The 22,839-nt window shown below is 41.3% G+C and overlaps 1 protein-coding gene across 1 annotated transcript in view; it reads left to right on the forward strand.

Annotated features, from left to right (window-relative positions):
• Positions 1-22,839, forward strand: part of KIF24 (kinesin family member 24) — a 26,804-nt gene continuing 3,965 nt past the window's right edge. The window contains exons 1-11 of the mRNA XM_030512445.1: positions 1-620; positions 3,934-4,123; positions 5,988-6,085; positions 8,186-8,401; positions 10,021-10,108; positions 12,109-12,230; positions 13,727-13,832; positions 16,469-16,540; positions 17,187-17,296; positions 18,185-20,608; positions 21,483-21,576. Coding sequence (XP_030368305.1) covers positions 10-620; positions 3,934-4,123; positions 5,988-6,085; positions 8,186-8,401; positions 10,021-10,108; positions 12,109-12,230; positions 13,727-13,832; positions 16,469-16,540; positions 17,187-17,296; positions 18,185-20,608; positions 21,483-21,576 — 4,131 coding nt within the window. The 5' untranslated portion in view covers positions 1-9. The remainder of the gene's footprint in view (positions 621-3,933; positions 4,124-5,987; positions 6,086-8,185; positions 8,402-10,020; positions 10,109-12,108; positions 12,231-13,726; positions 13,833-16,468; positions 16,541-17,186; positions 17,297-18,184; positions 20,609-21,482; positions 21,577-22,839) is intronic.

Consider the following 22,839-nt stretch of genomic DNA (forward strand, 5'->3'; position numbering starts at 1 on the left):
AGCTTGAAGATGGCATCATGCCTTTATGAATGCCTTTGTGAGGCAGAACTTGAAAAATACTATCCCCATTTTGCTGCCTTCGGTCTTCAGAAGATTGATGAGCTTGCCAAAGTTACCATGAAAGATTATACCAAACTGGGGGTCCACGACATGAATGATCGCAAACGACTCTTTCAGCTCATTAGAATAATCAAAATTATGCAAGAGGAAGACATTTCAGACTTAAGCAAGCAAGATTTTCAACCAAGTGGCCTTTTCATTCAGCCTCAGGTGACCAGATCAGGTCCCCGTAGACAGTTGCATTTTGAGTCCTTCTTTGAAGAAAATGATGGAACAGTTAAAGACTCCGAATCTGAATCATACGGTTTATCTGATTTTGGTGCTAATGAAGAGAACAGTGTAGGGGAAATGTTGGGACACATTCAACCACATGATTCAGAGCTCATCAGATTAACTAGAAGAGATCTAAATACTCCTGGAATATGCGCAAAAAAGGATCTGAGCTGTCCAACAGTTTCTGATGATATTGCTTCACTCCTGGGGGATTCTGAAGCTCCTATTGTTCAAAGAATAACTCATATTTCAGGGTATAATTATGGGCTACCTCATTCATGTATCAGGTAATAATCAGTTGCCTTTATTTTGCTATACTTCAAGTTAGTCGTAATAAGTTCTCTCTTCCTTGTGGAGGAGAATCTGTCTTCATTATCTCCAAATAAGCAATTCTACCACTACAGATCAATAAGAATCCTATAGAGAAGAGAGATATTAATAAGCACTTGTGACTCTCCAAGTCTAGTAGAAGGAATCAGCTGAATTTCACCAGCTGCTGCTCACCAAGGTTTTCTAAGTATAGTCTTTATTGTCTTTCAGGATATAAGGCTTTGTTTTCTTAGTGTTTTGGCCAATCTTTCTTTCTCTTTTTCTTTCCATGAGACTTTAGTGAAAAAATTATTTTTCCAAAATATGGCATTGTCTGTTGGTAAGTTTGTCAAGTTTTCCCATGTGAAAAGGATAAATTTTGTGATGGCTTTCTTTATAAAGAAATTTCTAAGCTGGAGCTTTAAAAAGAAACAGAATGAATATAACTGTTATGGGGTATATTCATTGTGGTGAGAGGGATGCCTTGCAGCTGCTCCCCAACTACATGATCTGTAACTTCCATACTTCTACCAGCATATGGTAACAGAAGGGCTATGCTTATCTTGAACCACTGGTAAATCTACCCTGCAACATATTTTAAAGCACAAAATGTGTTTTCCCTGCTTCGGCAGCAAAGCGCATACCCCTGTGCACACATGCTACCAGCATCTAGCACCTTGCAGTGCGGTTGTGGCACTTCTGTTTTAAGATGCAGTGAGGAGGGGCAGCTGTAAGAAGCTGCGGGTTGGTCTGGGAAGGCTGTGGGGAAAGATTTGGTATATGGGAGAATCCATGGAGTCAGGGTGTCAGTTACAACTCCCATTGAGTATGCATATAGCCTGGAGGGACAGATGCTGTTGCCACAGTGGAAAAGTACTATGGTGACATAGTAGTTAGAGCACTTAAAGTGGGAAATGCAAGAGGTTTATAACTCCCTTTTGCTGGAAAAAAGGTCATTCTCGCCTTCCAGCGAAGCACTCTAACCTCATACCTGTATTGGCATCTTAATGCATTTCTGCCTCCTCTACTTGAGCCAAGGTGCAACTAAAGGGCAGGATTCATAGTGCTGGCAAGTAAAAAATGATAAAATATAACCTAATGGCTCAGCTAGAGTTCAAGATTTTTAATCCTGTGATAGAGCCATGTTCTCCTTTGTTTTCACTTTGTTTCCTTGTTCTTCTGTCTTTTAACTAAGCACATTGTTCTGTGCCTAGCATTATGGTTCAACTCGTGGGCTTTCTGCATCCTTCTCCTGACATGCCTGAGTTTCTCTTTCTCCTGTTTTAACCACAGAGTACGTGTTGTGCATTCCAGGCTTGGGCCAGTCTGCTGACACTTGGGTTTGTGATTTCTGTTTTGCAAGTGCTCCTTCACTGAATCCATCCATTCCCATGTCACCGTGTCATTTGATCACTGCGAAGGCTAATCCAGTCTCATCTAAGAGAAACACTGGAAAACACTGGCATGATTTCAGATGGCAGAAAGATTAAGAGCTCTTTCAATATATTTCTATACATTTTCTACTTGCCCACAGCAAATGGCTTGATTTTGACAGTGGCAGACAGGGCAGGGTGATTCTTCTGACCTCTTGTCTCATTAGGTGTCTAATGATCTGTGTCAAGATTTTTGGTCTTTCTAGTAATTAAAAAAATAAATTGTTATAAAATACAATTTCTACTTAAGAAAGATTAATAGAAAATCTAAACTTCATGTTCAGCATATAGAATTAAAATGCATTCTGTTCTCATAAAGCATATACAACTAAATGTGTGTCTGTACTAGAAAGAATTTATGCCTTTTCTCTCAAAAATAGAGCCTCCAAGTCTTCATTTTTCCCTTTCCCCAAATTTTGCAATCAGTCCTTCCTCCTGCAAGCTCTGAGAGCATCACAGACTCTTTCTGTAGGTCACCAAATCCAGCCTCTGTCATGAGAATTAAACTTCAGAGCCTCTGATCATTTGTTGGACAACATTTGGTGCCTAGTGATATTCATAAGCTCACGCTAGCTTATGAAGCATCTTATTTCAAGTATCATTGCCTTTCTTTACAGGGGAAAGAATTTTCCATCTTAATGCAGGGCCAGATCCTAGTCTGCATGGGAAAGCTGTGCTAAAATTAAAGGGACTCCAGTTACAAGTAAAGATTACTTGTGTGTAGTTTTTGAAGACTGTATCTTGAGATTTGTATCAGCATGTTGTGTGTTTCTGGGGAATCATGCTGCACAATAGCAACGATACTACAAGCTTATAGTTGTAATGAAATACTGAGTAACTTGTGGGTTTGGTTTTAATTAATTAGATAACCAGTATGTGTTAGCTTTCAGTTGCCACATTAAAAGATTTTGGAAGGGCATTTGGACAGCATGGCAGAAACACTACTTCTAGGCAAGTTTGGGCTTCATTAAAAGTTGGAGGTTTTTTTGTTTCACAACTTGACATTCAAATCCAGGCTGAAAATCACTATTCATTTGGCTGAAAACAGCTTGAAAAGGGAAAGGCAGAATGAATACATTTTTGTTGAAATCAAGCATATTCTTTGTGCTGCATCACAAAATGTTTTACACAGCAGGTTAATTAATGAAAAGGAAAGGACCTCATGTTTCTGAGATGTCTGGAAGGGAACTAAAGGAGACTTGCCAAAACACAATAGCACAACTTTGCCTGTGGTCTGAAACCACATATTATTTTTATGAAAAAAGACCAAAGGGGAGACAATGACAAGATTAATATTTCAAATTTTCTTTAAGCTGAATAGGAACATGGTGATGTGGAACATGGTGACATGGTCTTGTTTCCCATTTCAAGTCGTTTACTTGTAACCTGCTTGACAGTCCATAATAGGAAGAATGAAAGTCAGTGTAAAAGGAAAAGCAACTAAATATTTTACCTTCTCCTGTTCAAGATCCATTCATATTTATATCTGTACATTACTGACTGATTACAACTGTGAATAACTTCAGCAAGATTAAATTTCATTAAGTTAACTTGCATATTATGCCAGCTTCAGTCACATCTTTGTTGTCAACTGAAAATACACCAGTCCAGCAAAACGTTCAGGAATGAAGCTGTATAAACGCTAGTATTCTTTTAACAGAAGTGCACAAAAGGCATCAGTCTATTTAGGAAAAAAACAGCAGAAACTTCACTGTGTAACAACGAGGCGTGTTTTGAGTCTTCTTTTTATAAGCCATTAAAGACAGAAACATTTATCTGATAAAGCTAACAAATCTATGCATATTCTAGATTCTGTAGTAACCTCATTTTAAAATGTAAACCTGCTCTGTTGTTGTAGATCCAGTGCTTCTGAGAAAGAGACACCATGGACAGAGAGCGAAAAAATCAGAGTGTGTGTCCGAAAACGTCCTCTGGGCCTGAGAGAGGAGCGACGTGGAGAGGTTAATATCATCACAGTGAAAGACAAGGAAACCTTACTTCTACATGAAAAGAAGGAGGCAGTCGATCTCACCCAATATATTTTACAGGTAACACGTTCCACTTGAAAGTTGTGTTTATGGGCCAGTCACTTGCACAAACACGATAAAGCAAATTCTGCTTGGAGTTTCCATGAGGTAAAGCAGAAAAGGCCTGTCTCTATTTCTTGCACTAAAGAAGAGCCCACCGCTATGGTGGGCTCTTCTTTGAGCTCAGCATAACTATATTTGAATTGCTTCTACTTATGCCAGCCTGTGGCAGAAAACCCAAGCCCAGAATTTTAAGCTTCAAAAGCATGTCTCTTGCAGCTTTCTTTGCACGTGGCAAAATAAAACCCTCTGCTACATGCCATTGCTGCAGGAGACTTGCCTGCTGCAGAGTCTCCACATAGCTTTCCGGGGTACTCCAGTGAGGAGTTCCCTTTTCCCTATTTCAGCACTGTAGGTCTGTTTCAATGAATCGCATACACCCTTTATCCCCTCCCTTCCTTTGTTCTCGAACGCTTTTGAAAATTAAGTTCCCTTTTGGTCTTTGTTTCTTAATCCCAAAAGCTTTGTGCTGTCATTGTTCAAATTCTCGCTTTTGACTGACAGCACCAGGAACACAACTGATTTCTAGAGAGCGGCAAGCCGTTCTCACTCTACTGGGTGTTATTTTTACAGTCTGGTTCCTAGGAACAACTGTTTGGAGTATCCAGTAAAATTTCAGTTTGCAGCTCTCTGGGACCCGGTTCATATACCACATTTTACAGCCTGACACATGTAGCAACTCCACCCCACTCCCTCCATCTGACTACCTATATTTGGCATTTATGTGGTGCTTATCACCTTAGTATCTCAGTGCTGAAATAACCACTAATTAATTTTGTTATATCAGTACAGACAAATGAAATACTGCTATCAGTTAACATAGTCCGAACAAAAGTATGCCATAGCAAAGGTTGTGTCTATTCTATAGGACCCAGAAGAACTTCCAAGTCTGGCTGTTCACCCTGCCTCCATCTCTGGTTCCTATAGAAAGGACAGCAAGGGGTACAGGGTGAATGGGAGGCAGTGGGGCATATTCCAGCTCCACAGCTGCAGGCCCATCACAGAGCACATCTGCCCTCTGAGCGGAGTGTAGCTGCCGAGACACTCTGGTTTAACCTGCCTGTGTGCTCATGTGGTTGGTTTGCACAACGTTGAAATGATTCTCGGTCCTAGAGATCTACCACTGTAGTTTACATTGCAGTGGATTTAACGGAGTGCAGTGTTAAGACACAGTCCATGGAGGCTCTTTTGAAAATGTTGTGTTTGTGACTGTCCCTACAAACACCAGACGGACCCCATAATGAACTGTTGCAGTGTTTCCAGAGCCCCTGATGCTTTGAGTCAGATCTGGAGTGTAGGAATTCGGGTTTTTCTTGCCCCCTTCTGAGATAATAGAATCCAGCTTTACTTGGGAATAACTTCTGTCTTCTCTGGCACAGTTTTTAAGTCTGCAGAACAGAGGCAATTAATCAGAACTAAGGACTAATTTTGAGAGAGTCAAGAGTTGACTCTCAGTTCTTTTTACTTTTGTGCTCTTACTGTACATCTGTACGGGGTGAATCATTTCAAGAATAGTTTAATTAGCATTTTTCTTCTTGTCAGAAGGCTGTGGTATGTTCTGCTTCAAAACGATGGGGAATTAAGGCATCTTTGTTTCTCCTTTTTATTTTTTTCCCTTTTTCATTTTTCCTACCTTCAGGCTCTTGATTAGTCATAATCTGTTTCTGCATATGTCATGGTGCTAAATGTGCTAAATCACTTTGTACCTCATCCAAAGCCATATTAAGTCATTGGAAAGATTTCTGTTACATAACTTTGCGTTTAAATGGGGGTGAAGGGGAAGTGAAACATACTCATTTTCATGTAAATCATATTTATTTTTCAGCATGTTTTTTATTTTGATGAAGTCTTTGGGGAGTCATGTACCAATCAGGACGTGTATATGAAGACAGCTCATCCTCTCATTCAGCACATTTTCAATGGGTAGGGCATCACTGCTTACATTTGTTATTTTTTGCCTTGTTGTTTGCAAATTTCAGACACTGTTTTAATTTTCCTTTACGCTTCTCATCTTTTGAAAAATACATTCATTTCACTTTTGCCACATACCTTCCCCCTTTTAGAATGTCTTTGATTGCAGTTTTGACAACATAAATCAGGGAAAACTTTCTTCACATTTGGTGAGAAATTTAAATCACAGAAGAAGTTAAAATTGGATCTCATGAGCAATAAAAAGAAGCCATGGCCAGTCTAGAACAGAAAATGTGCACCAGCATTTCTGAAGTTTAGTCTCCACTCTAACAAAGGTTTCTGTGGTGTTTAGCACGCTCATCTGTAGGGGAATAATATTACCCCTTTCATGAGACTGCTGTGAGGTATTTTTTCATGTATTTTTACAGTTCACAGGGCAATAGAAATTATTAATAATCTTGTGATTTACTTTTATTTTATTGATTTGTATTTGCTTTAGAGGCTTAATCATAATGACATACTTCCTGATTAAGGAGAAATTGATGGTGGCTTTACATGAGTGATCTTATTTTCATGCAAAGTATCAAGCTTGAATATAATTACACTTTTGAGCCTTTGAAGGAAAGAATTATATATCCATGCTGAAAATTAACAAAATGGAGCATTCCGTTACTGAAAATCTCCAAGTATAATCAGCATAGGCGGAGAATGTCATGCTTTTGAGAAAAGGGAAGTGGAAAAGGCGAATGAGGCTTGTAGCTTGCTGTGTAATAATCGCCAAAAGCACAATTCACATTACAGCTAATCCACTAATGCCACCAGGAGGGATGACACTGTTTTCTCTCAGCTTTCTCTAAATTTTCTGTCTCTCCTGCTGCATCCCCTTCATTGACGTTGGTCTAATCTGACACCATGGTAAGCTAATTCTACAATCTAAGATGGCAAGAAATTCTTCACTGTGCTTGCTGCAGCCTGACATTTTTACCCATTTCTTCTCAGGGTACTGAGCCAGCTAAAAGGTCTTCTTTTAAGTTAGGGGAGGAGTAAATAATTTGTTCCATAGTATTTCTTTTATGGCTGATTCAGTTCCCTGAATCTGTTCACATCATACTTTTGGGTTCAGCGCCTGTAAAAGACGAAGGATGGGGAAGAAGTAGGCACATAGAAACCTCAACTTAGATGGGCTTGAAGGGCAGCGGAGCCATATCCTGGGACCTTGGCACTTCATGTGCATTGCCATTATAATCTTCAGGCGATATGATGACAAAGCTGGAGCAATCTGGGATAAGACAAGACTGTGGTTGCACAAGCTGGAGTGAGAGAACCAGACAGCTTTCTACCACTGAAAGGGGATGATCCTCTTCCTTACATCCAGCTAGACACATTCCCATAGGTCATGTGAAGCCAGCTTGGGTATATTTTGTGATCTTCTCAGATGTGCTTTAATTCACCAAAGCAGCAAAAATTAGCTTGCAAAAAAAGTGAAAGCTTTCTGTTGTTTCAGTGGAGTAAAATCTAACGTGAGAGCCAGCACAGGTAGGGGTGGGTCAGCGGCGCAGGTCACACAGCTGGGAGCCCAGGAAAGGAAGAGCAAAACCTTCCCCCAGGCAACAACAGCTCTTTAGATTGACATAGCTGTGTGCAGCCTGAGACAAAGTAACCTTGCTTAGTAAATTATAGTGCTGGGCTGTTAATTTTCATCAAGAACAACGCGTGTTTATGTAGATCCTGACTTGTGGCTGTTTTGCATCTCATGTCAGTAATTTTTCTCTGTGATGCGTAATCAGTAGGATTCCCATTCATAATTCTATGATACTTCTGCAGGGTCCAAACAGCTGGAAGAATAATAATGAATTTTTGTTTCCTTAAATGCATTTTTGGCATCTGGAAGAAAGGAAGAGAGCCAGCACTCTCTGACATGCCAGATCTCCATAGGACACTCTTGGGAATCACTGATAAATGTTCTACATTTTCTCAGATAGGATACCAAACCAAACTTTCTAAGTGGCCTTGCTAAGAGGCCACTATAGATAGAAATTTACATTGCAGAATCTTTTTTAATAGATGTGAATAAATCAGATGTGACACTAAAAATATAAGTTATCTTCACAGAGGCAATGCAACCTGCTTTGCATACGGACAGACTGGTGCTGGCAAGACTTACACTATGATAGGTACTCAGCGCAACCCAGGACTCTACGCCTTGGCTGCCAAGGACATCTTTAGACAGTTGGAAGCATCACAGCCAAGGAAAGATCTCCTTGTTTTGATCAGTTTTTATGAGATCTACTGTGGACAGCTTTATGACCTGCTAAATGGAAGGAAGAGGTATTTAAATAAAAATACATTTTACTATAAACCTATGGTTATGAATCACTTGGTTACTGTTTATAAATCAATTACTGTTTCATGCAATTCCATTTAACATGTTACCATTTATAGTAAATGTTATGTATTTAATTAGAGTTGTTCCTAGGCCTAGTGGAAGGTGCCCCTGCCCGTGGCAGAGGGATTGGAACTCGATGATCTTTAAGGTCCCTTCCAACCCAAACCATTCTGTGATTCTATGATTCTAGGAGCTACTTAGGAAAGAAGGCAGAATCTGACACTAAATGCTGTGGCACTGATAGGGGTTCCTAGTTTTTACTACTGGGGGAGGAGAGGAATAAGTAAGAATAAGGACCTATGGTCGAGATATGAAGTCGTGCTATTTTGCTTTCACTATAATAATACAATAACTGAACACCATAGGTAGAGAAACAACCTTCTTGTGTCCAGAAGTTCTTATGCCAACCATTGTAGAGTCCCTGTCTTTGCCTACTCAAACATAACCTCTGGCTGTCCCTCCTGCTGTGCCAGTGGGGCTTTGTCTCACGCCACTCCAGTCTCTGAAGATCCCACTGCTCTTCCAGTTGTCATGCTTGACACTGCAAAGTCTGCTCACATTCTCACCCAGCAGCCCAGTGACACAACTGGAGCAAGCTCTGCAGGTGATGCTGCCATGACCCTCAGCCCCGAACTCCTTTGAGTAGATGTGTACTCCTACAGGAGCTCCATCCAGAATGGAAATCAGACAACTCAGTACATGGTACAAAAAAACTCCACTGTAGTCTGAAATCTCTAAATAAAGCAAGAGTCAGTTAAGATCTCAGCAGTGAAATCTTTTCAATGATCTTGAAGGAACATTACCTGTCAGCTGGAGGCCTTTAGCAGCCTTGAGAGCACTGTTCTTGGAGCACACAGGAGTGCTCAAGAGGGAGGCTTTCTGCCAGAGGAAGCGAGCGACTGTTCACAAAGGAAGCACCTAGTTCTGTGTATGTGTGTGCCCTTTCTCCAGAACAGTCTCTAAGGAGCAGGTAATGTAATCTGCTATGTAAGGGGTCAATTTACTAAGGCAAAAAGAGTGTCCTTATATTCTCTGGATGTCTACTAGCTATCCTGTATGTCATTGAAGGAGAAGATTAAACTTCCTCCTGTGTGCATCATGCCTGTATTCTTCCTGTATACTGTAATGCTTCTGTGTGACTCACAGCAGAGGTGCTCTGAAATCTGACTGTGGCTATGGGAGCTGCTTTGAAATCCTGCGCAAGAATCTTGAGAACTTGAACAGAGCATAACTTACAGTCTGAACTTCTTAGGAGAAGCCCAAGATGCAGCTGAAAGAGAGACAGGAACTCTAGAATGTAAACATGATAATTTATTTCTCTGCTTTATTATATTCCTGAATGAGCAGAAATGCATTGCTAATGTCTCTTTAGCAATGAAATATCAGTGGTACATATTATAAAAGAAATACCTCTTCAGCTGTGAAATGAAATAAATGAATGACAGTGGTGCCTCTCCCCAGCCAGCAGTCTTGATTGCTTTTCGCAGTGTCATACCACCAGCGTATATTTTCATTGCTGCTATTTGAGATTTCAGAAATCTCCTTTCTTCACTGTTTTCAGACTTTTTGCAAGAGAAGATAGCAAGCATGTTGTTCAAATAGTTGGACTGCGGGAGGTTCAGGTGGACTCTGTAGATCTACTGCTGGAGGTAACCTCTATGTTTGTGATTATTTTTTTCTTCTACAACCTCATTTGCTGATTTGCGATATATATTATTTACAGAGGTTGTTATTTGTTGAGTAATACATGTGTATGTTCCTGTTTAAGGTTCTGACATTGGCAACCCCAGCAGAGCACCAAGGAGCACTATTAGAAGTGCCTTTATTCAGTAAGCTTCTTGGGTCACTGTGACTTGTGTTACTGAAATGCAAGCTGCTGATTTACAGCTGTTGCTTCTGCTGCCACTCCTTATGGGAAAATCTTTGCCAAGAAAAAGACTGCTATTACTATTTCAGAAATTAAATGGTGTCCCAGCAAGGGACCCTGAAGCTGGATAAGTATTTTCTTCCAATGTGGTTGGTTTTTTTGGCTTCTGTGAACTTAAATTTTCTGTTTTAAAGGTATGTGGATGTGGGACAAAAGATATAAATTTGAAAAGTAATAGAACTATAAATTAGAAAATACTGAAGATTGAGGTTTTGATCTGAATTAGGATTAAGCCACTGCTTAGATAATGATGGATGATAGCAAGTAAAATTAGGATCTTTAAACAGCAGCTGACATTCAGTACAAGCAAGGCTTCAGTTTTCCTTCCGTGCCTGGCTGAGCCCTAAAAGGACACTGGCAAATGTTCTGCATTGTCCTGCAGCCAGCAAGCTGGTAAAATCTGCTTTCTATTTAGCTTGACTTCTTATATTTTAATTCCTTTCTCAGTGAGGAAATTACAAGTGCCTGATAGTGTAATTGACTCATTAGAATTCGCATAGTGTTGCCCATTTATATTCCATTTAATTTTTATCTTAATCTTCCATTAACTCCAAGCTTCAGGACATGCTGGTGATGCTTCTCCAAATTAAAGTGTAAATTTGCTATACGGTTGATTAACACATTCCTCTGTATTATCACATTCCACGCACAGAAGAGCTATGAAATTACTTTATTCTTACGGGTATCTCAGCAAAAATACAATTTGATATTGTCCACAGGCCCTTTTGAACACAGGAATGTCAGTGGCTTGGCTCAGAGCTTATGAATAGTCTGCAACAGGTATATGGGGAGAGTCTTGAATACATCCCTAGTTATTTACCATTCAGTGATGTTGGCTTTGGTTCAGAAATTATCTGAATTAAGCACTAACGTAATGCTCGGGAGCTGTAGCAGTTGGTTAGGTTTCTGATTGAGAACTGGCCACTGAAAGGCATGAATCACATACATCTGTCAACTGAGAACATATGGATTTTGCTAGGTAATATTTTAATTTGTTCTTACAACCAGAAACAAAATTAATGGCTTTTATGAATGCCCTGCTGCAGTTGGCTGCTAGACTTTCTGTGAGTCCTTAAAAGTTTTCAAAAGAGAACTATCCAGATATGTATTGTGAAGGAGCCTTTGTCCTTTTGCCTTGCCTCTCTTCCTTGTATTTGATTGTTGTATTGAGTATAATCGATCTTTTAACCTTGTTCCTTATTTTGGCACAATTTCTTTTAGTTATGGAAATGCAGAAAGTTTTTGGCACATTGTAATTTTTGTGTTACTTTCTGGGTAACAGTACCCATCTATTACATGCATGAGAAAGTGAAATGTTGAAAGAACACCGCAAACAGTCAATCTTATGAGTCTCTTAGGTTATGTCTGCAGTCTTTCTTTCATTGCTGATACACTTCTGGTTTTAATTTTTGTATATTTTTTATATTTTTTTAATAGTTTGTATATTTTGCACATCTAAGCTAATGTGTGATGTAATAGCTGCTTACCTGAAGTATCCTCTCAAAGCTCTGTACTCTTACTGCAAGCAAGTCCATACACAAAGTTCTGAAAGAGACATCGGAAGGGATCCAGTCTAACTTAATATCTGCCTTGCACCAAATTTTAAGGCTGGAATAAACCATTCCTCTTAATGTTTCCTCATCTTAGGAGGACAACGTCTCTTTCTGAGAGACTGTGTTTTTATTTACAATTCACTTGGATTTTGTCCCCCTTATTTTGCAGGTGATTTTGAAGGGGGGGAAAGAACGTAGCACGGGTGCTACTGGAGTCAACTCAGATTCCTCTCGATCTCATGCTATCATCCAAATCCAAATTAAAGACACAGCCAACAGGACATTTGGAAGGTAAGACTACAAGTGGACTGCTCGGGGCTGATCAGGACATCAAGCCCAGGGATATCCAGGAGGCAAACACAGAGGAAGTGTTGAGTTAGTGGGCAGCTGTGATTGAAATCAGAAGACAGGGTTCAGAGAGACTTTGAGGAGTTTCACAGTCCTTTCTCTGTTGCCAGGGAGAGCACTTAAGCCACATCTGATGTAGGTGTAGATGGAGGTAGATGTCTGCAATGGGCATATTGACGTTTGAACTCATCACCTTTGAAGTCCATAGAAACAGTCATTTCTGGGATCCAACTCATGCCACCTAAACTAGGTCAGGTGGATTTGCCCCTCAAAGCAGCTCTGTCCTGTAATTGACTACAAAGGGAGCCTGGGATGATTAGTTCAGGTGGAGATGATTCTATTAGAGAAGTTTGCCTTTGGTCAGAAGAATCATAGTACCTCTCCTAAACCTCCCTGATAATTTAAGAGTGTGGCTCTGATGCTATCTGCAGCAGCCAAAAAGAGCAGTTTACTTCGACTTGTAGCAGCTATTTTATGTATTTGAAGGCTGTAATTGTGCCTTTTCTCAATCATCTTTTCTCCAGACTAAACACCCCCAACAAACAGGCCTGAGGAAAGAGGTCTAGGTATCTGTATTACTGCTGAGTGTCAAAAAACCATGCTGACACACCCTTCCAGCAACCACCATGCAGTTTTGCTTCCCAGGATCTTATTTTAAATACAAGGCAAAATGGAATAGACATAAATAGTGGAGAGAGGAAAAGGCAGAACAGAACAGGCAGGCTTAGAAAAAGAAGTGTATGCGATTATATAGGTGTGGCATATGTGCCTTTTTTGTCTTTTTTGTTACTGAAAGTGAGTTGGAGTGGGGAAAGGATCCCAAGATATGCCTGTAAGAGAAGTCAGGGCTGTTCCAGAAAAAGAAAACAGCAAAGAAAAGGATACAGTGCAACAGTCAGTACAGCAGCTGGCACCTAGAGCTGGGGAACATGAGAGGGAGTAATTGAGTTTCATGGAAGGAAGGGACAAGGAACACTGAAAGCTCAGTCTGTTACTTACTACAGTGGAAATTTCTGTCTATATTGCCCTGAATTCCAATTTGACAGGGCAGTTGTCCCCGATACCTGGAAGGATAATTTAAAAATTTACAGTTTCTTTAACTGTATTCTTAGGAAACCACAAGCACAGTGATTATCTGGAGAGATGAATGTGTTAAACTTTAAACAGCACATCCATTAAACTGGCACTCTCATCACATGCAATTACACTTTCTATGGCAACTGTGTTAGTGCCCGGATGTTCTGACTTTGTTCCTAATGCTATGCCTATCATGGTGCCTCAGACATTTCCAGTGGGTATTTCTCTTTTTTCAGAAGTAGTTGTTGCTAATCATTCTTCTGATACCATGTATTAGAGTACTTCAGTTTAAAAAATACAATAAAATAAAAATTAAAAAAAAAACCCAACCCTAGGATAAATGAAACTTTGTTTTTTTCTAGGATATCATTCATTGACTTGGCTGGCAGTGAAAGGGCAGCTGATGCCAGAGACTCAGATCGACAAACTAAAATGGAAGGAGCAGAAATAAACCAAAGTCTTTTAGCAGTAAGCTACCAGCATTTCTGGGGAAGGTTTTGTGTTTAATTATTAGCATGTGTTTTAGAATAAAATGAACCGCAGAATAATACATGTATCTATGCCATGGAGGGGTAAAAATAACCAAAGCACAAAGTGTGTCCAGTTTAATTTGTCTCATGCCTGAAAGACAATTTAAGAGGGAAAAAATTTTTTGATAAAAATTAAGTCTTTTTAATCCATTCTTACAGCCAGCCAGGTAAACACAGCATAGAGAATATTAGGTATAGTAAAATAAGTGTCCTATATTTTACAGAGAAAGTTTTGTCCCTTTTAATTCCAGAGAATACTTCTTGGGATTACCGTATTTGTTTCATAAAAACACATCTCTTCCTGCTGGCTATTTTCACCACTTGAACTCCTTCAAATCAGGAGTAAAGAACTTAAATACTCAAAAGCACAGAAGCTAGTAATTCATGTGTGGGAAGGAAGGAACAGGAAGAAATGCCCTCTTAATGCAAACTTTTTATAAGCGTACACAGTTGTGTAAAGAGGGACAAGGAGCAGAGAAATGCCATCTATGATAAAGCTGAAATGCCTGTAAGTACCTCCTTTAATTCAAATGAACAAAGCTCACTGAGGGCTTCTCTGAGACTGAAAGTGATACCTAATCAGTATCAGCCAACAGTGCAGGAGTCAGTGCACACAACCACACCTCTTAGTGTGCCGTAAGTAGGTGGCATGCTCTGTATTGAGAACATAGAATGTTCTTTTGCACAGAGGCTTTCCTGCTGTGTAATACTGGTATTTATACTGAGAGACAGCCTGTAAAGTGAATGTGTTTCTGTACTTCATGCTTTCTTGATCACTTGCTGGTGAATACCTGAGTGGCATGGGGAATCAGGACCTGAATAGAAAGGATTCCTGAAAAGTGAGGCTTAATGTAAGCTCACTAAACTCTTCTTTTAAAAGGAACTTTAAAATAAGAGTATGTGTATTTTTGGTATTGTGTTAAACTGAGTCAATACTTAAGAGTCTGCAGTAGTGACTGAAATTAACTATATAAGCATTTTTGGGTAAGTCTACATGACCTGCAGCCTGTAGAACCTAGCTCTGCTCTCAATTATGGTAACGCTCTCTTCAGGCTTTAAGAAACATGAAGTTTGCTCCTGTTTTGAATATTCATTTTGATTGCAAGTACAAGATACTCAGATACTGCAATTATGAGAAGTGGAATAAAAAATTAGAATAGTTTGATCTCTTACTTGTTAGAGGTGTGATTTTTAATAAAATACAGTAAAAGTGAGAAATAAGTGTCATTTTAAGTGAGTGTATGTAGAACGTAGTAAGGCTTTAAATGCACAATGGCTGCTGCATGCTAGAATCACCATGACAATACTGTAGTCTGCTTATCTTTCTTTCGATATTGGCTCTAAATCACTTGTCTCATGGATATACAGTCCATTTCTGACAATTTTACAGAGTATGCAGGCTTGATAAGGAGTGTGATGCTGTTGTGCTTATCTCAGTGGAAATAAGGCAAGAAAGGACACATCTCTGAGTTCGAACATAACATCTTCTTTCAAGGCTGGTAATAAATCAAGGGATGTTTCTTCAAGCTACAGGCTTCCTCTGTTGCTAGTTATTAACAATAAGAAGATCTAGTGAGTTCTGCGAAAGGCATGAGTCTAGCTAGCTGCTCGTGTTCTGTCAGTTTTAATGGAAGTCCTGTGGCTGTATCTCCACTTCCTGAGTAGTCTTGTTCCATTCTCAGTATTTTGAGTATAGCTCTTATTAGCCTGTCAAAGGCCACAGTGACGTATTTGTTCAGACAGGCTGTACCTATGCTACCTTCTGACCATGGCCTTGAACCTGGAGTTGAACACAGTTCCCTTCACAGCTAATTGGCCCATGCTCTCCCCCTGATTTTGGTTTACCATTTTGCACTGGTGTAAAGAGGAACTGACTTGAGATCAGCTGCTTTCTCACACAGCCCAACGTACCCATGCATAGGTAGGACATCTAGGCTGCAGATCATAGCCAGTATGGGGAGAAATATGCACTTACTAGCCTGTGCTCTCTCTGACTAAGGTATGAAAATATTGCCAGAGTGGCATAAGAAGTTTGCAGTGCTGTTGTCCAAAGTGTTGGGGTATTTTTGGCAGAGGAAGAGCTTTTAGAGGAAGGAAATTTGTAAGACAGGAGCTCAAGAAGCTCTGTTATTAGGGTACACCTGCCCTGCAAGCTGCAGCATAGTCTGGGGTACACCCAACTTGGCTTCAAACTAGTAAGCTATGGTGCAGGCAGCAGCAGGTCCACAGTAGTGTGGAGCTCTGTGTGTGCTAAACACGTGTGTATTTACCCAGTTGCTTGGGTTTGTGTAGCCCACAGAGCCATCAGGCAGGGCTAGCTGTGCTCTGTGCTGCAGCTTTGCTGCCTGTGAGCGCAGCTAAACTGCTGCTGCTGACTGAACTGGCTGAAGCTATTTGTGCCTCTGGCAGCAGCAAACTCCCCTTGCAACAAGGGACATCACGTAGTAGGAGTCAAAGGTGCCACAAAGGAAATAGTACATTTGTAGGTTAGGTTTGATGCAGATCAGTTTCTTGCCGGTGTGTGACTAATATGCTTTTTCCCCTCTGTTTTTTGTTTCGTTTTTCTTTTGGTAGCTAAAGGAATGCATTCGGGCACTGGATCAGGAACATGCACACACTCCTTTCCGGCAAAGCAAATTAACTCAGGTAAAACGAGCAGAAAGGCAACAGTAGAGGTTTCCCTGATGAGGACAAAATAATCAATAAGTAATGATTTTAACAAAGGGCATAATGCAATAACTGCTGTTAAACTCTTCAAGAAAAGAGAAAAGCATAACTTTTGCAAACATTAATTTTAAAGGTAATCACAGAATTAAGGCCAACTGCCAGTTCCCCCAACCAGTCCTGGGGACTGGCATGGTCAAAACCAAGTAAACCCAAACCTAAAACCAAACAAAACCCCCAAACACTGCTTTCCAGACTCATTGAGAGTTACCATCCATCTCCACCCAGTCTGCAACCAGTCTTGCATCTTCTTTGCAGTTACAGTCCTGTGAGTTTTCAATATTTCTGCACTCCAGTTGTAATATATGCTTTATTCTTCAAAACATATGAGCACCCTTATGGCACCTGGTGCAAGGGCTTGTTCAGAGCCCTGATTAACACTTGTGTTCATTTTAAATTGTAAACAAAGAATTGCAAGACAAGTTGAGATGAGGACTGCATTAAAAAAACCAAACAACCAACAAAAAGATGGTAAATCATGTTAAACTGCTTCTGTACACATTGCTAACTTACAGGAAAAGCAAGGTACATGAATTGCTAAGAATCTTATTTTTTCCTCCAACACTAGGTGCTAAAGGATTCTTTCATCGGCAATTCCAAGACATGTATGATAGCCAATGTGTCACCTAGCCACATAGCTACAGAGCACACCCTGAACACTTTACGATATGCCGACAGGTAGGTGATGAAGCTCAATCTTGCCACGGTGAAAAGCACAAAGAAAAAAGTAATGTATGAAGTTTGTGGTTACCTTTTATTTTGGTTGCACTGGAAATGTTGATTTAGGCAAGAAATTCAATTTTCACAATGTAAATACAATCCATACCTGTCCCAATTCTTATATTTGGTGTTAAAATTCTCTGGGTCTTCTAAATCCTTTTTGATGGCAGCTTTTAGCGACGAAAATATCACTGTAACTGCAGGATTACTAACCCCCCCTGAATGTTTTAGATTTATATTGTAGTTCTGCCTAGAATAAGTGCAAATCACCCTCCCTCCTACACAGGATGCTTGAAATTACAGCAGTGTTGGGGTTAAGAGGACAAGAGATGCTTAAGGGAGAAGAGGAGCAAAGGAAAGAGTTGAGATGATAGGGTGATAGTGGTTAAGCAGCTCTTCACAGTTACTCTGATGAGTCTGATCCAGGAGCCCTGTAGCCCTGTGCACCTGAGCTAAGTACCCCCCTTGCAACTACTCCAACAGCCCTAGTTTGCGTCTGTGGGACTCAGTGATGTGCTATGGAGAGTACTGGCTTGTCCTCAGCTGCCACTATGCCACGCTGCATTAGAAAGTGTGCAAATGCAGCCTAACAGAGGCCATCTTCACTCATTTAACCTGTTATGCACTGTTCAAGGAAGCACTCGAAAATACTGCTATAGCTCTTTCCAGAAGTTCAGGCATTTTGGAAGAAGGCTTTTGGTGCCTGCCTGAATAACTATACAGTTAAAACAGAAATCATGACATTGAATTCAGTGTTTAGTATTAATATGTAAAAGCGTAAGTTTGTTCTGAAGACACTGTTATTTATCTGAGTGTGACATCTTCTAAAGCCAACTTCGTTCACAGGGTCAAAGAGCTGAAGAAAGGGATTAAATGTTCTACCCCCATCACAAACAAGCGTCGGACAGCTGGAAATGTATCTCCAAAACGTGTCCAAAACAATCCCTCTTTGCCACCTGGGGAAAAGAGCTCTCCAAAGAAAGTGAAGCTAGGGCTCCAGCATCCCTCAAATGCCACAAAAACAAAGGCATGTCCTGCAGCACTCCAGCCATCAAGTGTCCCTTTTACCTCTACCCCCAGGGCCATCAACAAAGGACATGCCCACAAAGGAAATCCCAGCTCACCATGGTTCCACCACCCTAGCCCAGTTAAGGGTGTCCTACGGATAGCACATCCCCTGAAGAAGAAAACTGATGATCTGCCTCCCCACTCTGAAAAGAACTCCACTGCAAAGGATTTCATCATCAAAAATGGTGCCACAGCAGAAACAAAAGAGAGCGGCCAGAGAGACAAGTATATGCAAGAGAGACCACCTGCCCAGGGCCTGAAAGTCCAGACAGTGCAACCTGTTCAGAAACAGCTTGTTCCTAGAGATGATTTTTCCTTTGGAGATGGAAATCTGCTGTCCGATGGCAGACAGGAATGGGGAAACAGCTTTGCTAAACAATGTGTTGAAACCTGGACAAATCTGCCTCCATTTCAGAAGGAAAGGGAAGAGCATTTACGTCTTTATCACCAGCAGTTTCAGCAACCACCTATTCTACAGCAAAAACTGAATTATCAACCTCTTGAGAGGTTTTTAACGCAGTACAAGCCCCAGGAGATTCAAGTGAAGCAGGAGCTGAGCCTTCCTCCCACAGAAGTACAGAGCAAAGAGGGGATGCAGCTGGAAGATCTGGATGACAGTGATTTCAGTGAAGATTCCTTCTCACCTATCTGCAGTCAAAAGAGTGTGAAAAGAAAAAACACCAACAAATGCAGTCAACATTCATTTTTCCTCCATCAAAGAGAACAAGAAACTGAGGAAGAGCAAAAAGGCCAAAAGAGGCAGGATTTATTTTTCAAATATGCAGTATCCATGCAAGAACATGAACTAGATGACAGCTGGGATTGTAGTGAGGACAGCCCAAAGACAGAGGAATCCATCAAAAATGCAGGCTGCAGCAAAACTCCAGCAGACTGGAACTATGACTTCACTATTGAGTCCCCTTCAAGCAATACTGCTGAAAAACCTTACTGCCTGCAGGATGATCCTGCTTGTAACTGGAAAAATAGCAAAGATTTCCTAGCTGATCACAAACAGTGCAAATCCAAACACAGATGTCTTGTTTACTCCAGTGAAGACACCCTGACTGCAGAAAATGAGGCTTCAAACTCATATGTTTCTCCTGTATTGAAACTGGGAACTCTAGAGCGCAAAGAGGTCGACCTCCAGCATGAAGAGAAGGAAGAATCTACTTTGGATAGGCAGGCTGTCCTTGCAGGAGATGTAAAATGGAAAGCTCGAAAAAACAGCGCTAACCATTGCGGATCTTCCAGTTGTTCCTCAGAATTCTCTTCGGAGCTGATGGCCCCTCTCATATCCCTTCTTGACTACGAGGAAACAACTGGTACAGAGAAAGTGTCTTCTAACCAAGAGACGTCCCCGTGTGCGAAGAACACACACAGCTCCCAGAGCAGGTTTGCAGAAGAGAGCTGGCAGTGCACAAGAAGCAGGGCTCTGACGGACAGCATGCTGGAACTGGGGGAGCAAACGCGTCGTGGTGGAAGACACTGCACCCCGCTGCATTCCCCACAAACAGGGGACAAGTGGCTCTCACCCACCTGCTGTGATGTGAAGCCATGCCACTGCCTCTTGGGCTCAGCTTCACCAAAGCAAGGGGTCACTCACTGCTTACCTGTTGGACGTGACCTGACAGGAACATCTGCAGCTGAATCCACGGGCTCCAGGGGACACAGAGAGTGTGGTTTGTTTCCCAGTAACTCAACGTGCAACGAATACTCGGGTGGCAGACAGTGCGGTGCAGATGTTAAAGATAATACTGGTAATTCAGGAAGATCTAACTCAAATCAAGGACCCAGTGTTGAGCCCATGGCTCAGGAAATAAATGCTGATATACCTGAAAAGAGCTGTTTTTCAGGTGCAGCGTGCTTTCTCAGTGTGGGACATACGGATTACACAGCCCAGTCCCCCTCTCAGGAAAGCAGCCTGCTACTGCAGCCCAAGTCAGGGCTGAGGAACGAGGACTTCAGTCATTCTGAAGACCCAGCCAAGTCATCGTTCAGCAATGAGGAAAGAGGGTTGCTGAAGAACAAGTTAATGCAGAATCTTTTTACACAAGAGACTTTTGCTGCAGATTCAGGATTTGCAGCCAAAGATAAGCAGCCGTTAGCAAATGCAAAGAGCCCCTCAGGCGTGTCCAGCAGCAGCTCTGCCAGTGCTGCATCAGAGATGGGAAAATGGCAGAGGGAAGCCCTAGAAAAGGCACAGTAAGTCTTGCTCATAACTGAAGCTTGTCATGAAGCTTAGAAGTTATAGACATGTGACACATTTGCTGTTATTTGTGTATCATACTCATATGTACTTTAAAAACTGATGGCAAATCAATCTATGAACTAATTATTTAATAAGGTTAATGATAATTTATAGTGATACTTTAAAAACTCACAAGAAGCCAATTATTCTCTTAGAGCTTCCTAGGATAATGAAGAATTAGTTACTGAGAACTGCAGCAACTAATTGGCTTCCTATAAGCTCTCAAGTAACTAAAATATATCAAAACTTCCCATCAAGAGTCAGGTGACAGCTGTTCCATCCCTATGGAAAGAAAAACAGCTAGAGCAGCTGGGCAGTTACTGAAGATGTGGATGTAAAGCTTCAAAGTGCTGTGAGCTGCCACTGTCAGCTCCCAAGGACTGGACTATATTCACACAACTGAAAGTATGTGGTTGGTCAGAGAAGCTTGCCCAGAGGAATCAAAAGCAGCACTGCCTTCCTGCTCTGCCTGGTTTTCGCCGAAATAACTTTCAGCCTCATGGCTGTAAGCCATTTCACTGATTAATTAAGACAATTTTTTTTGCTCCTAGATTTCTCTATGGTAAAAATCAGTACATGCTTCTGTGCTGCTTATGCTAACAAGAGGCTTTGGTCTCTATGAGCAACCCTGACACATCAGGGTCATCTTTAATCCCAAAGCAGTGCAGTCCACTGCAGTTCTAGGAGCACTGGTGTGCACTTTCTGAGTGCCAGGGACAGAGGACAGCAAGGCTTCCCCTGGGGTATTTCCCCTTCTTAAGGATTTATTGAGTAATTATAGGTAGCACAGCAGGCTGTGTAACTAGTGGTGTATTTTATGTTAATCAGACAGGCTGTAATTCAGGCCCATCGGCAGCAGCTGGATGAAATGGCATCCTTGTGCTTCAAGGAAGAGTGCTTGATAAATCAGATGTCAGCAACGGTAAGCATTTCAGATGATGATTTCAGTGCCTGCTGAACCTGCCTAAATTAATCTTAGAGATTATTACCTTTAATTAGCGATGTGGCATTCCTCATCATTTGTTCCTCTCACTCTCTGATGCCTCCCTGTGGCCGCTCATTTTCAGTACCTGTTGTGTCTTTGCCAGTCTCCACACTGCCAGGTCGTTGGGGGAGAAGGAGACTGATGGGCCAACTCTGAACTGCTTGTGCCTGATCAGACACCTTTCTCTCATCTTGCATCATGGGTACCAGACTGTACCAAACAGGGCATCCTCCCGTGTGATGTTTTTCTCTTACAGGCTGGAGCAAGTAAGTCAATAACAGAGAAAACAGCACACCCCTAAAGCATGATGCTGAGATGTCACAGTTGGTGGTGCAGCGCCACGTTGCCTCTTCCTTCTGGGAATCCCTCCTTTGCCTACCATGCTGCAGATGGCCCCACTCACAAGCTCTGCACTTTTGTCACTCAAGTGTTTCTTGGCTTATCCTTGTCTCAGATGACAGTAGTGCAGGCTTCTCCTCCATCCATTAGGTGCATGTCACAGCTCTGTGAGAACTCCCATTCACCCAGACTATTGACGTTTCCCACTGAGAACCTCCTGCCTTATCACTTCCCTCATCAACAAAGCTAAGCTCCATTACTGCATTACATTATCAAACCATTTCAATTCCTATCACAGCTCACATCTGAAGTGCAGCTTCATGGAGCCACCACGTGGTTTATTTGTGTGATTTCCAGCTGCATGTGACCAGGTAACACATGGAAGTTCACGAAGCAGCACAAGAGCCATAAACTGTATCAGTTTTGTGGCAGACAATGTGGTGGTACAAAGAAAGCTTTTATTTTATTTTTTTCTAATTTTTAGTTTTTTTAAGTCTTTTCAGATGGCTCTTCCTAAGTCTGTTGGTCATTAGACACCAGCTTTCCCCCTCTGACCCCCATTTATTTGCCCCTTGCTGCAAGCGATCATTTTCTGGTTAGCAGAATTATGACAAGCTTGCCAGGCCTCCCAACACTGTGTGAATAACTTGAATTGTATCCTGTAATGTTGTTTCACAGCATGACCTTTATTTGGGCAGCGAAATCACCTTCGACTTCCTGTATCAGTTTCTCTCCTTCCACTTTCACATGGTTCCAACTTCTCCAGCCATGAAACTTTGGCCGCAGGAGAGACTCCTGCGAAGACCAGCCAAATACTCAACTAAGCAGTATTTGAAGTGCTTGAGAAAAGCAGGGCAGCTG

Source organism: Strigops habroptila, chromosome Z (assembly GCF_004027225.2).
Source record: "Strigops habroptila isolate Jane chromosome Z, bStrHab1.2.pri, whole genome shotgun sequence".
Taxonomy (NCBI): domain Eukaryota; kingdom Metazoa; phylum Chordata; class Aves; order Psittaciformes; family Psittacidae; genus Strigops; species Strigops habroptila.